This window comes from Rhinolophus ferrumequinum, chromosome 18, assembly GCF_004115265.2.
Source record: "Rhinolophus ferrumequinum isolate MPI-CBG mRhiFer1 chromosome 18, mRhiFer1_v1.p, whole genome shotgun sequence".
NCBI classification, from domain to species: Eukaryota; Metazoa; Chordata; class Mammalia; order Chiroptera; family Rhinolophidae; genus Rhinolophus; species Rhinolophus ferrumequinum.
The window spans coordinates 35,887,177-35,901,029 of record NC_046301.1 but is presented as its reverse complement, the minus strand read 5'-3'; the positions used below and the strand labels follow the sequence as shown (position 1 = coordinate 35,901,029).

The 13,853-nt window shown below is 34.3% G+C and overlaps 1 protein-coding gene across 5 annotated transcripts in view; it reads right to left on the bottom strand.

Annotated features, from left to right (window-relative positions):
* Positions 1-13,853, bottom strand: part of NEK1 (NIMA related kinase 1) — a 129,377-nt gene that overhangs the window by 69,348 nt on the left and 46,176 nt on the right. For all 5 annotated transcript variants that reach the window (XM_033135050.1, XM_033135052.1, XM_033135047.1 and 2 more), the window contains 2 exons: positions 12,563-12,720; positions 6,631-6,733 (listed from right to left, as the gene is read on the bottom strand). In XM_033135050.1, the coding sequence (XP_032990941.1) occupies positions 6,631-6,733; positions 12,563-12,720 (261 nt within the window). The remainder of the gene's footprint in view (positions 1-6,630; positions 6,734-12,562; positions 12,721-13,853) is intronic.

Below are 13,853 nucleotides of genomic sequence, written 5' to 3'. Positions count from 1 at the left end.
TACCTGAAAGCACTGGTGTGAGAATTGAGTTAATATAGGTAAGGACTTAGAACTATGACCGACACATAGTAAGCACCCAATAAATGATAAATACTAACAATTATGTATTATAATTATCAAATTGAATAGAATGAGAAAGGCTACTTTTGAACAGAGGAAGTTATATCCTCTGAGATGGGAGAAAACAAAAAAGATTGGGTATTATGATGGATAAATTGATAGGTATGAAGGCAGAAAATCTGAGGAAATGTGAGATTCTTAAGCTTAATTTTCTTTATAAAGTAAGGATTATCTTCATAGAGAGGGATGAAGGACAAAATCATTGCAGAAATTCCAACTGTGGGCAATGGGAGCTGTTCATCATGAAAATACAAAAAGATTGCTGAGTAGGACTGAAAGCTTGGCAGAATCAGAGACTATAACTGATCTGACATTAATTGTCAAAGCTTTAATTTTCCCTGACAGTGTTCAGAAGCTTGAGTGCAAAGCTTGAGTCATTAGCTAAGTTATACATAATAAGGAGGGATATATCTACTCACTAAGAAGGGCTCCCCAGGGAGGAGAGGCTAGTCCTGAATACACAGGTATTCATATAAGTGAGTGAATTTAATTTTCATGTTGCTCAGATGAGTTTAAAGGCATCTCTTTTGTAAACTATACAAATGTCCATCCACTGAGAAATAAACAAATTGTGGTACATCCATACAGTGGAATATGACTCAAGAATAAAAAATAAAGACTACTAGATACACATCAGACTAAAAAAAAAAAACAAAAACCTATATACTGTATGATTGGTAATTTTATATGAAATTCTAGAAAAGACAAAACTTTCTCACAGGAAGCAGATCAGTGGTCGCCTATAGCTGGTGATAGACTGATTGTAAAGGGATTGAAGACATTCCCCAATTTTGCCATATAACATTGCATTAATTTAAAGTGTACAATATAATGATTTGAGGTATATACTGAGAAATTAATAACACAGTAGGTTAGTTAATACCCATCGTCTCATATAGTTACAAATGTTTTCTTCTTGTGGTGAGATGAAGAAACTTTTATGAAATGATGGAATAGTGCTGTAGACTATAATGGCGGTAGTGGTTAAATGACTACATACATTTGTCAATACTCATCGCGATACACACTCAACATTGATGAATTTTATTGCATTACATTATATCTTAATAAAATCAATTTTTTTAAAAAAGTTCTTGTTTGGAGACCTGGATATATTCTACTATAAAACATGCTGCTACAGACAACACTGAAAAGTAGTTCATTCACTGAGCCTCACCTACCCAGATGTAGTCTCTGGAATTACAGGGAAAAGGGAGTGTGGTAGGCAGAATCTTATGAAGACCCCCAAGGTTTCTTGCTATCTCTCCCAACTCCACCAGGTTTACAAATCCTACATAATCCCCATGACTGTATATATGGTGGATTTTACCCCCATAATTAGGTTTTGTTAAATGGGATGAGTGACATTAAAAAAGAGAGATTATCCAGTTGGCCTGACCAAATCACTTCATGAACACTTTAAAAGCAGAGTTTTCTCTTGCTTGTTGTAGCAGTAGCAGTCGGGAGTCCGAAACCTGAGAGGGGTTTGATGCACGGGAAGTTCTTTATTGCTGATATGAAGGGGGCCACATGGCAAAGACCTAAGAGTGGTCTCTCAGAATTGAGAGTGGTCCCCGGCCAAAAGCTACATCATGGAGAGCTCAGTCCTACAGCAGCAAGGCAGTGAATCCTACCAACATGCTGAGGGCACATAAAGAAGATCTTGCCCTAGTTGAGCCTCTGGATGAGGACACCTGAATTTCAGCTTTATGAGATTTCAGCTTCATGAACAGAGGACCCAGTTAAAACGTGCCCGATTCTTGACCCACAAAACTGTGAGCAATAAATTTGTGTTGCTTTAAACCACGTTACCATGTTTATGGTAACTTGTTACACAGCAATGGAAAACCAATGAAGACAAATTTTACATAGTACCTCTACAATTGAGAACTTAAAATTGGTGAGGCCTCTTACACTTCCCACAATTAACCTTAGCCCTTGCTTCTATTCACTGTCTCACATTACTAGTGTATATATTCAGCATTAAATTATAAATCACTCTAGTGACAAACTGCCTGATGAAGCTTTAATTAGTTGACCTTTAATTAATTAACCTACTGCCACCAAAGTGTTTAAAAAACTGCCTTGTTGTTAAAGTAGTGAACAAATAGTATATGCTGCACATACCCAAATATACTGAAAAATACAAATTCTACACTTTTAGCCAGAACTTTCTAAGGCAAAGTTTTATGTATATATTTAGTCATCTAGGGAATAAAGAAGTTCTACATAATTTACCAAAATGAAACTTGGAGAGTCATAAAAAAAAAATCACTGTCAAAATGCACTGATCTCTAAGGCATATTTTTCGGAATGATAACATAACAAAATGAAAACACTAATTTCTGATTGCAAGACGGCAGTGACACTATAGCTTACCTTCTTGCAAAACCCTAGAATAGAGAAGTTGTTGATTTACGTGAATACATATCAGCACCCAAAAACAAGCAAAACTCTCAGTAGTAGAGAATAGAAGGAATCCAGAGATGAGTACACAAAATCAGTTTAAAGTAAGAAACTTCACAAGCAAATGCATGTCAGAAAGACAACTCCACAGAAGGTGTGAGCAACACAAAGCAAGCTCTGAGCTGTGTTTAAAGCTAGGAGCATAAGAGGTTCTAATAGCAAACAACAGTGGTTACAGTAAGGGGGTCACCTCCAGCCCACGATCCATCTTCACAAGGCAGGAAGCAGAGTCAGTTCTCTCAGATAGGAGTGATGAGAGAGACAGCTTAGAGTGAAAAGACAGGCCAATGCTCTGGGTGACTGGTAATACCAAGGAAGAATGGGAGACTTCTATGCCCAGAAAATAAAGTGTCAAGGTATTTGCTTGGCAGAATGTCAATATATCCCATCCGTCCTCTTCTTATACTGAAAACTGCAGAAGACAGGTCAGTAGAGATCTGTGTCCCATCTTGCTAGGTGACCACTCAAAGACAATGCACAATAAAATACACAAGCCCGAATATAAATGTACCATCGAGCACATCAAACATTTGAGGAACGCCAACACTACGAAACAAAGTTAAAAACTGAGGAAACCGAGGTAACAGAGCCAATAGTGCACTAAGAACGAGATGTCACAATAACTTTGGTATTAGCAGAGCAACGAGAACAGGACCAAGGAGTTCAGGGAACACGCAACTAGAATTGACGGACATGAAAATACAAGTTTCTAAAATTAAGAGAAACTCATTACATGGGCCGAACAGCAGAGTAGACAAAACTAAAGAATGCATTAGTGAACTGAAATTCAGGCCTAGGAATCCTTCTAAAACATAGCAACAAGAGAGAAAGGGATTAAAAAAAAAAATGAAGGCTAAAAGGAGTACAGAAAGAAGGACATTGGATGCAGAGGTTCCAAACTGTCTGTCTAGTATAAGTTCTCCTAAGGAGAAAAAGGAGAAGAGGCAATATTTTAAAGACATATTAATTGAGAATGTTCCAGAACCAAAGATAAGCACTCAAACTGAAGGCACCCAGTTAGAGCCTGAATTAGGTCAATGGAAAAAAAAAAAAAAAAAAAGAGAGAGAGAGAGAGAGAGAGAGAGAGAAAGAAATATTCAAGTGAAATTTCAGAACTCAAAGTAAAAAAATAGTCCTAAAAGCTACGAGAGAGAAAAAAAAATCCTTAAAAAGGAACAAGAACCAGAATATCATCACATGTCCCATTGGTAACAATGAAAAGAAGAAGGTAAGGCAGTATATTCAAAATGGTATGGAAAAGATTTTCAAACTTACATTTCTTTATCCAGCCAAATCATCATTCAAGATGTAACTGCGACCATGATGGAGTAATAGGAACCAGATCTACTCTCCCACCTTGAAGAACTAAAAGTCTGGAGAAAATATATGAAACACGGCTATCAAATACTAGACAACAGGCAGCACAGGACAGAGATCTATGAGAGAAGGTAACAAGTGAGGTGAGCCCAATAACTGCCCAACTTACTGCCTAGCAAGAGTTTCCAAGCATAGGTCCCTGAACAGAGCTTAGCAGTCTCCCTGAGTTAAGGAAACAGCAGTAAGAGCTTGGGAAGCTGAAGATCACTAAAATTTGCCAGACGGAGTACCAAAGAAGAGAGAGCTGCACAGAGAGGAGTACTGGAGCTTTGTAGAGGGTTTCCTCTCAGTCTCCTGTTCAGTGACAATTAGCGTAATGTCAACAATACCTCAGGCTCACTTAGGGCTGGGAATATTTCATTCTTCCAACAGCCAGAGTGGAAAGACCTCCACATCAACAGGGCACTGGGTTCTCAAGAGTACTGCCTCAACAATGGGCCAAATTAGTTCTAGACTGAAGGCTCTTCTGGACCCGCCTAGCAAAGCTTACAAGCAGGCCTTGAAAGATTCAAACTGTTTTAAGTAACTTAACTGCATACGGGAATAAAACACTAACATATTTAAATACACATACACACACACACACACACACACACACACACACACACACAAAGAATCTAAAATAATATATACAATGCCTGGTATCCCATCACAAACTACCAGGTATGTAAAGAAGCAGGAAAAGATGACCAAATGAGGAAAAAAAATTAATCAACAAACACACTCAGAAATGACAATAAGAGAATCAGTACATAAGGTCATTATAATTATAGTCCATATGTTCAAGAAGGTAGAGAAAAGCATAAGTATAATAAAAGGAGATGTGAAAAGTATAAAAATGACCTAAATAAACTTTAAGAGATAAAAATATAGTATCTGAGATGAAAAACATATAGTATCTGGATGTGATTAACAGCAGATAATACACAGCGGAAGAAAAAAAATCACTGTATTTGAAGATATAGTAATAGAAGCTATCTAAAATGAAATATAAAGACTGAAAACAAACGAAAAGAACATCAGTCAGCTGTTGAGAGCATCACATGGTGTAATCTATGCATACTGAGCACCCTAGAAGGAAAGAGAGAGCACAGAAAACATTTTTTAAAGAAATAATAGCTGAAATTTTTCCAAATTTGATAAAAATCATAAACCCACAGATCCAAGAAGTTCAATGAACCCCAACAAAATAAATATGAAGACTACCAAGCTACCAAGAGAAATCAAATTGCTTCCAGGGATAAAGACAGAAAGTTAAAAACCAACAGAAAAAAACCACACATACATATTGACAAAACAGGTAAGAACGACAGCAGACTTCTTGTCAGAAACGGACATGCCAGGAGCTAAGTGGAGTGATCTCTTTAAAGTACGGAGGGGTGGGGGGGAACGGACTTTCAACCTATCATACTATATCCAGCAAAAACATTTCAAAAGAGGCAGCAAGATACGTTTTCAGACATATAAGTGCTAAGCAAATTCACCAGCAGACCACCACGACAAATTATCATTTAATAGTGAGGACAAAATAAAGACGTTTCCCAACAAATCTTGGAAAGTTTCTCTCTAAACGGATTACCAGAAGATATTCTCCAGCATGAAGAAAAATAAACTGAGGGGAGAATAGTAGGATATAAGGCACAGTGCTGAGGAAAGAAATCTGTAAATCTTGGTAATTCTAACAATTGTTTTAAAATATTTTCAATTAAAATCTGTGACTAAAATTGTAGATGCTATTAACATGGGAAGTATGGATCAAGGGAAGATGCCAGAGGTTCTCTTCTACAATCTACAGAGAGGATACAAATACAGATTAATTACAGGTATTAGAAAAACATAAACTGGTGAGTGTCAAAAATATAAAGGGTAACCATTAAAAAAATGTAGCTATCTTTCTATGATACTATTTCAAAGAAAAAATATCCTAAATTGGAATAATTATATTAATTTATCCACAAAGATACCACTTTAAACTTGTGCAGATATGTCTAATCAAAATATAGTATTACCATATAATTGACCTACTTCCTATGTATGCTTCATGGAGTGTTGAGCTGATAGAAACAATTTACCAGTCATTCTGTGGACAAAAGGTCAAAAAGTGTTTGCGTACTTCTACAAGTCAAAACTATTAAGAGTTTGAACTAACGAAATGATTATCTAAAAATTTAATATTTTCTTGGATACATGACCTAGTTTAGTTAACTGGCATAATTAGAGGCTTTCATAGACCTTTGTTTCTAATTTGCTTTTGAGTAAATGCATAACTATACATATATTTATCCAAACGATTATTTCTTATTTTTCTTTAAATTCTCTGCTACTTAAAAGTATTTAAAACCAAAAGCATATGGGGAAAAAAATAATGAGCGATGTAAGCATTTATTTACTCAATATAAATATCTGGGTTGCTGGACCCACTACAACTCTTTTTAAAGGAAAGATACCGCTATGAACTTACTCCCGATTAACCGAACCAACAATAAAATTTTACTCTCAGTATAAAAGATATAGCAGAAGAGGGGTTAAATAAGTCTATGTCACAACTTTATACTCTAAATGTTTTAGAGTAAATATTTGTAGAAGCTGACAGCTCTTTATACCTACCTTATTCCAGACCTTCACTTTGAATACTAATATGTTTAAAAACCTCAAATAAAATCATACCATATGTCCTTCGGCTCGTGCCTTATTCTGCTTTGCTTCCCACTTTCGCTGTAGGAACTCTTCCACTTGTTTAGCTCTTTCCACAGTTAGCTGCCCCTTTTGCCTGAGTAATGTGGACAAAGAGCAAAGTCAGAAATTCTGAACATGAAATATTCCAAAAAGTTAAAAATTATACTTAGTCTAAATATTTTCTTTGTTGCAGAATGAAGAAAGGCTGATGAAATAAAGCCTTCCCCCACAATAAATGCCTACATATATATTAGTATCTACTAACTAAATCAAATTCTTCACTATTTTAAATAGAAGTAAAATCTACCCTACTACTTCACATTCTAACAAGAAAGTTACTCTTACATTTATTTAATCTATTCTACTTACAGACACATAAAATTATTTTAGACTATACTTAATTATAGAAGAATTTCAATAGCTTCCAAGGAGTTAAGCTTATTTCAGAACTCCGTATAAAATATGTAAGATCCTTCTGTAATCAGTATTGAAGAAAAATTAAAGCAGTATAGTAGCAATTTTAAAATGAACACAAAGAATCAAAAGTTTGTGTGAAATTTCAAAAATACAGTAAAAAGCAATGTCTGAATTCCCTGAATATTAAAACTATTAAAAAGTAAAATAGATAAGCTAGGGGAAAAATAGCAGTTATTTGTTTTAATCTTTTCCAATTATATCTCTGTGATTTTTCTCTGACAATTATGAAAGAATGCAAACATGTTGAATCTAGACTAAAAATTTTTTAAAAATCGTAACAAACATTTATGGAACATCTAATATAAATTGTGCCTATTACCAAGCTAAGTGCAGGGGACACAAAAGTAAATATAACCCAGCCCTAGTAATCACAGAACTCATAGCTTAGTATCAACTACAGTTAATTTTGGAGGCGAGGAAGAAAAATGAGCAAGTTATTGTCTATGCTTCGACTCGGATTTTGGCTGCTAAGGCACACAAACTTCCTACAGTCTTTCTTTAAGACCATAGCTAAATTATGCTCTGAAAATGCATGAAATAATGCCTTTTCTGTCTTCCAGTAGGTTTAACCACATCTGGTTTTTATGTCCCAAATAATCATTTCTTTTACATGTTTTGGTAACCACTAACTGAAACATAAAAATCTCTGAGAAATGAAATTAAGCTCTAAAAGCTTAAAATCTGTTTCACCACAAAGCTATGAACGATTGTGGCCTAAGGATCATTTACCTTTATCTTACGTGGTACTTAAAAGAGATTCTTGCAAAATTTCCATCATTGGAATTTTCTAGGATTAGATAATCCCTACAGCTAGTGAAGTCTTTTATTACGACTGTCAGGTATGTCTAAGAAGCTAAATCTTAATCGACTTCCACGTCACCAAATTCAGAAATGCCTTCCACCCAAGCCATGGTAGCTTGAGTAGATCAAGAATAATGAATGAGAAATTTGACCATATTCTGTAGTGCATATGTGCTGTCCTCAACCAGTCATATTAAACACTGCATAACTCTGAGATTAGTAAAGTACATCTGGTCTTGATGCAACATACGTCCTTCGTATACCCAGGCAAGGTTGTATCCCGGGCTGTTATACCCCGTTTATTTAATTAAGGCTGGGTGTGAAAAGGGCAGACTTACAGAGGGTATGATGCTCCGACATGTCTTCTACAACTGTATGTCTACTGATAAGGCTATTTTAGGGAGTCCCGGAAGCTTATACCACCAAGTATAATTAGATAAAATTGCTGATCTCTCTGCTATATGTCAACGCATCAACTTCCTTCTCTAACCTTTGTAGAAAGCAAATGTGTTTGATTTTCCATCCTAAGATACTATGTCCAATGTCTGTCAGCCTGAAACTCCAATTGATATATGTTAATACAACAGTTGCACAGAATTATTTTACTAAAAACCTGGTCATATGTATAACAGCATTGATTTACAGATTTTTTCACACCATTTATGTATATACGAGTCTAATACTACCTGCTCTATTTATTTATGTGATTTGTAAGTTTTGCTTCACTAAATAGCTTTTTCCTAAGCTGGCTTAAAGAAGCAGGTTTACATAACTGATTGCTTTCAATCACAAACTTAAAACCTGTAGTGATTTTTGTTTAACATTATTTCTTTTTTCTTCTCATTTATTAAACAAATACTTATTGTGTGTCAACTATTTGCCGATATATGCTTGTCTGAATAAACAAACATGCATAAAACAGAATTCTGGGAATGAAAATTTGGTTCAACATACTTCAATCAAGCAGAGTAATATACCTCAATTAAAAATCAATCTAATTGACTCTGACTCCTCACGTTTAAAAACCTATAACTATAAACCATCTTTATTTTTCTCACGATGTCTGCTTACTATTTCATAAATACCTAAAAGAAGAACCCACACTCATATTCCTATTCTACTCTATAGTAAAACTGTGGGTACAAACTATGTATTTGTGCTAGGCTCATGGGAATAAGAGGACACAGTCAATTTATTTCATAAGAGTCATTCTCTTCATTAAACATTAAGAATTCATATGTGCATACTGTATATTATACAAATAGGCCATATCTTTTGAGTTCTAAAATTATACCACTAAAAATGAGTAAAACATTAATCTATATTAATAAGAAATGACTGATATAAACCCTATATAAGCCAGAAATATATAGAAAAAGATTAAGAATTTGGAAAGTAAAATACAGAGACATTAAAATGGGTAACAATAAATAATTATTCTAAGACAAACACCTCTTCATCTTGACAAGAGAAGAAAAGGGAGTAAGTTATTTTGTTATTACAAGTGCGTGAATAAGTGGCAAGATCCGAGTACCTCATATCCATGGCTCAAATCCTTTACTGATAAGGGAAATTCAAAATTGTTGAAGGATGACTATAAATAATTTTAAAAGGTGAAAACAACATAAAAATAGGCAGAGATCTAGGTAGCAGAAATAATCTGAGAAATGAAAAATAGGTTAGGATGGTTTAAGGTAGAAGAGTTGGGGTGGTATAAAGTTAATGGGATGAAAAATGCATAGAAAAGTTATTAAGCTTCCTCATCTGTTTAAGTGGCATAATGTCTATCTGATGGAATGGAATTATTGTCAGCTTTACCCAATTTAAATGAAGCAATACAGAGCAAGATATTTGGAAAAGTAAATGCACTGTAAAACACACATGTTATGAGGCGCTCAATAGTTTTATAAAATGGTCTTACATAGCTGAGGTTCTAACATTAAAATGCTTACTGAATGCAAGTTCACCAGTTGTAACAAATGTACCACTCTGGTGAGGATAATGGGGAAGGGTATGTATGTGTGTGAATAGAAATAATACACAGTTAATGAAAGCATCAAAGCACACAAAAAAAAAAAAAGAAAAAAAAGGAAAAAAGAGAAAGAATATAGGAAAATCTCTGTCCTTTTTCCTTCTCCCTGCTGTGAACCTAAAACTTTTCTTAAAAAAAAAAAAAGGCTAATTGAAGAGATGTGTTAAGACATGGATATAAACAAAGTTGAACTGGCCAGAGTTACTGATAAGAAAGGAAAAATAATACCATAAAGAAGAAATAGGTAAATATGAGGAAGAATTTGAAAGTCTTGGATGACTGTAGATTACTTTGCTGATTCAATTAGAATCAGGGAAAAGAACTGACCAGACCAGGAACAACAATGACATACAAAATATAGTCCTCACTTGGTATCCATGGGAGACTGGTTCCAGGACCACCAGACCTCTCCCTCCCCAAGCACATCAAAATCCCTGGATGCTCAAGTCCCTTATATCAAGTGGCGTGGAACCATGCGTACAGTCAACCCTCTACATTTGTGGATTCCCAACTACAGACACGAAATAATTGTTTTTCATAGGAGGTTGGTTGAATCCACAGATGCAAAACCTGGGGACAGAGAAGGCCAACAGTGCATTTATTGAAAAAAGTACACATATAAGTGGACCCATACAGTTCAAACTCATGTTGGTCAAGGGTCAGTTGTATAACAAAGTTCACTCAGCACTTGGTATCATGTTTAATTCTTAAAGTACCAAATATTTTATAATTTTATAACCAACAAAATCAATAACTTTTTAGGCTGTCCACTAGTAGTATCTCAAGAAGCTGGGAAATCTTCATAACAGAGTATTTAAGAAGCTGAACTCTACAGTTAGATGGTTTTAGTTTAAACTCAGCTCTACCACTTATGATTATACACAGGTTCTAAGTCTCTGTAAGTCCCAATTTATTCATCTGTATTTTAAAAATAATATCTAATTCAAGGTATGTGATGAATGCATACAATTTGGTATATAATAAGTATCAATAAATGATATCTATCATCAATAACAATAAGAACAATAACTTCAGTGCTACATAAGAAAATGTATAATATATATCTTAGTACTGCTAAGCCTACCAAAGTTGATACGAATGAAATGATAAATGATCTCACATACACAAATGGTTTAAAAACTGAAAATTAAAATAGTGAAACTACATCTAATACTCAAGGACTGAATGGAAGGTGTGGTATAGTGAAAGAGGTAACTGAGATACACAACCATTTAAGACAATTTGAAACTCAAGTTGAAATATATGAAAACATTTCAAGGTTATAATAGGAGACTGATGCAAATAGCCCCAAGTAGTCCATTATTTGTCACTCCAACTGTGACGATCCAAGAAACATTCTGGAAGATGAACAGTGTGAAGCAGCATAACATAGTTTGCTCTATTCTCTTTATACTATACACATTTTAGATTTGATTAAAATAAAACAAAATAAAGCCAAACCAATTATACACTACAAAGATCAGTAATACCAGAGGACAAAAGCCACACATAAAATTTGCTTTGCCGTGTCATAAAAATCCGCATGTGTGAGTCCGGATAGGCTTCTTTTCTCAAAAATGGAGAGAATCTACAATTAGCTTAACACTTCAGGCTACAGTACATAATTCATAATGCTAATTTACTGGCAACTCAATTACTGATCTCTGCTCAAATCCCTTTTATAATTGAAGGGAATCATAAAGATTTCTATTATACTCAAAAGTATTCTCCTTAAATTGACAAAGAAAAAGCAATGTAACTAAATTTTCACAAAATGATAGATTCTGATAACCAAAATGTCTTACAGAAAAAATGAGAATGTCTAAGAAAACACATATGTATACTTAAGAAAAAAGGAACTACGTAAATTAAAATTATTGATGGCTACCATATAAAAATCAATTCAATAGAAAAAAGGAAAAATCTGATGAACAATGTCACAGAGAGTCATAAATCAGGGATGAATGTGAACAGAAAACAAGTCAAAACAACAGAGAAAAGTGGAGTTCTAAGTGACAAGGAAAAGACGAAAAAAAGCATGCTTTGTGGTTTTGTATAAAATGTGATTCCATTTAAATATATTCTGATTTATTTAAAGCAAGTAGGTGAAGTTATTATAATCACATGTTAGCACAAAGTTATCACATGTTCCTTTAAATGTTACATTGAGCCTATAACATAAATACTCGTAAGCTACAAAAATTAGGCTGAATTGAAGAGCTACATGTTTGCCACACGCAATCAAGGGCCAAATCTGCACCTAAGAAAACTATGTCATCCAGAAGGCAAAAAATATTCTATGGAATTAATGGAGAAAACATCCACAAAGTATACTGAGCTAGACATGACATAAGACAAAATTACACACAAGGATGAATTTATGGATCACCAGTCCAACCTATGTGCACGGGCCTGTTTAGACACAGCTCTCAATCTTTTCCAAATTTTTCTAGTAAAATCAGCAGCATCCCGGAAATGGTGATGAACTGCAGCCCTGTTAGGAAATCCTGGATGTACTCCAGGTGAAATTCCTTTGTAGATAAATATGCACAACGACTTTTATTACTTTCTCTGAAGCAAAGTAAAAGCAACTTCTGCAGAACATAGTCATACCTTTCTGGGAGCCTTCGGCCATGTATTGCATCTTTCCACTTGGCTTCATTATCTTCTCTTTGTCGTTGCATTTGATCAAAAATAGCATGATAATGTTCATATTGTCCTCGAGAATAGAAAGATGATGGAACAGCCCCTCCACTGCCAAAAAAGGTAGCCTAGGAATTAAACAAAGAGCTCTCACATGTTTATCCCATAATGCCTAAAAGGCCTATACTATTCTCAAAAGAAAAAATTTCAACACTTAACTTTTAAAAAGCAATTTGTGATTATGAACACATTAATAAACATATAGCCTAAAGCAAAATGTCTTCCTACTACATTATACCCATTAACAATTAAAAAATAGTGTACAGTTACAATAAAGCATAATTTAATGTAACAAAAAATATAAAATGTCACTAAACTCATGTAAATATAGAGAAATCTGGTCTTAACAGGTTTTGAAACAAGTTTTTAGTATACATTTTAGGTGATCCCATTCTATTAAGTTTAAACATGTATAGCTTACAAGTAAAGCAGAACTTGCTTTTTTAACACTCAAAATTATATTTAACAAATAATTTGCATACAGTATTTAATACACCCCAAACCTTTCAATTCAATTAGCAATGAAGATATAAACATCACTGAAACATACTCTAGGTTGTAAATATAAGAAGTAAAACACCATACCCATCCTTAAGTAGTTTACAAACAAGTTGGCAAACAAAGCACAAAAGTAGGAAAACATTTCATACCCGTGGCAAATGAATGGTAATAGGTGCACTCTAAAGTAGTAAGTACTGAGTTAATGTACAAAATAGAAAAAAATTGTCATAAGTAAAAATCCCTAAAAGTAAAATAAAACAAAATAAGTAACTAGCTAGCACTAGAGAAAGACAGCTCAACCCAGCCTTGAAAGCAATATAAAAAACAGAGATTAAATGATTAAATATGAGCCAGAGTATTAAAGCAAAAATAAGCAATGCAGGTGTTGGCAGAAGGGGAAGAAGACACATATAATGGGAAGGAAGGCATACAGGGAGCATTAAGCTTGGCCATAAAAGGTTTGTGTAGCTAACTGCTATCAAGCCTAGGTGTTTGAGTTCATATAATAAACAACAAAAGAAAGCATTTATAAACTTTCTATTAGGAGTAACATACCAAAACAGTTTTTTTAAACTTTTTTAAGGTCAGTAAGTCAAATTATGCATGATTAGCAGGAACAAGAGGAGAATAAGGTAGAAGAACTAATTAGAAGGATCACTGCCCTGACTCCAAACCAAGAAACCTAGAAGAAAGGCAATCA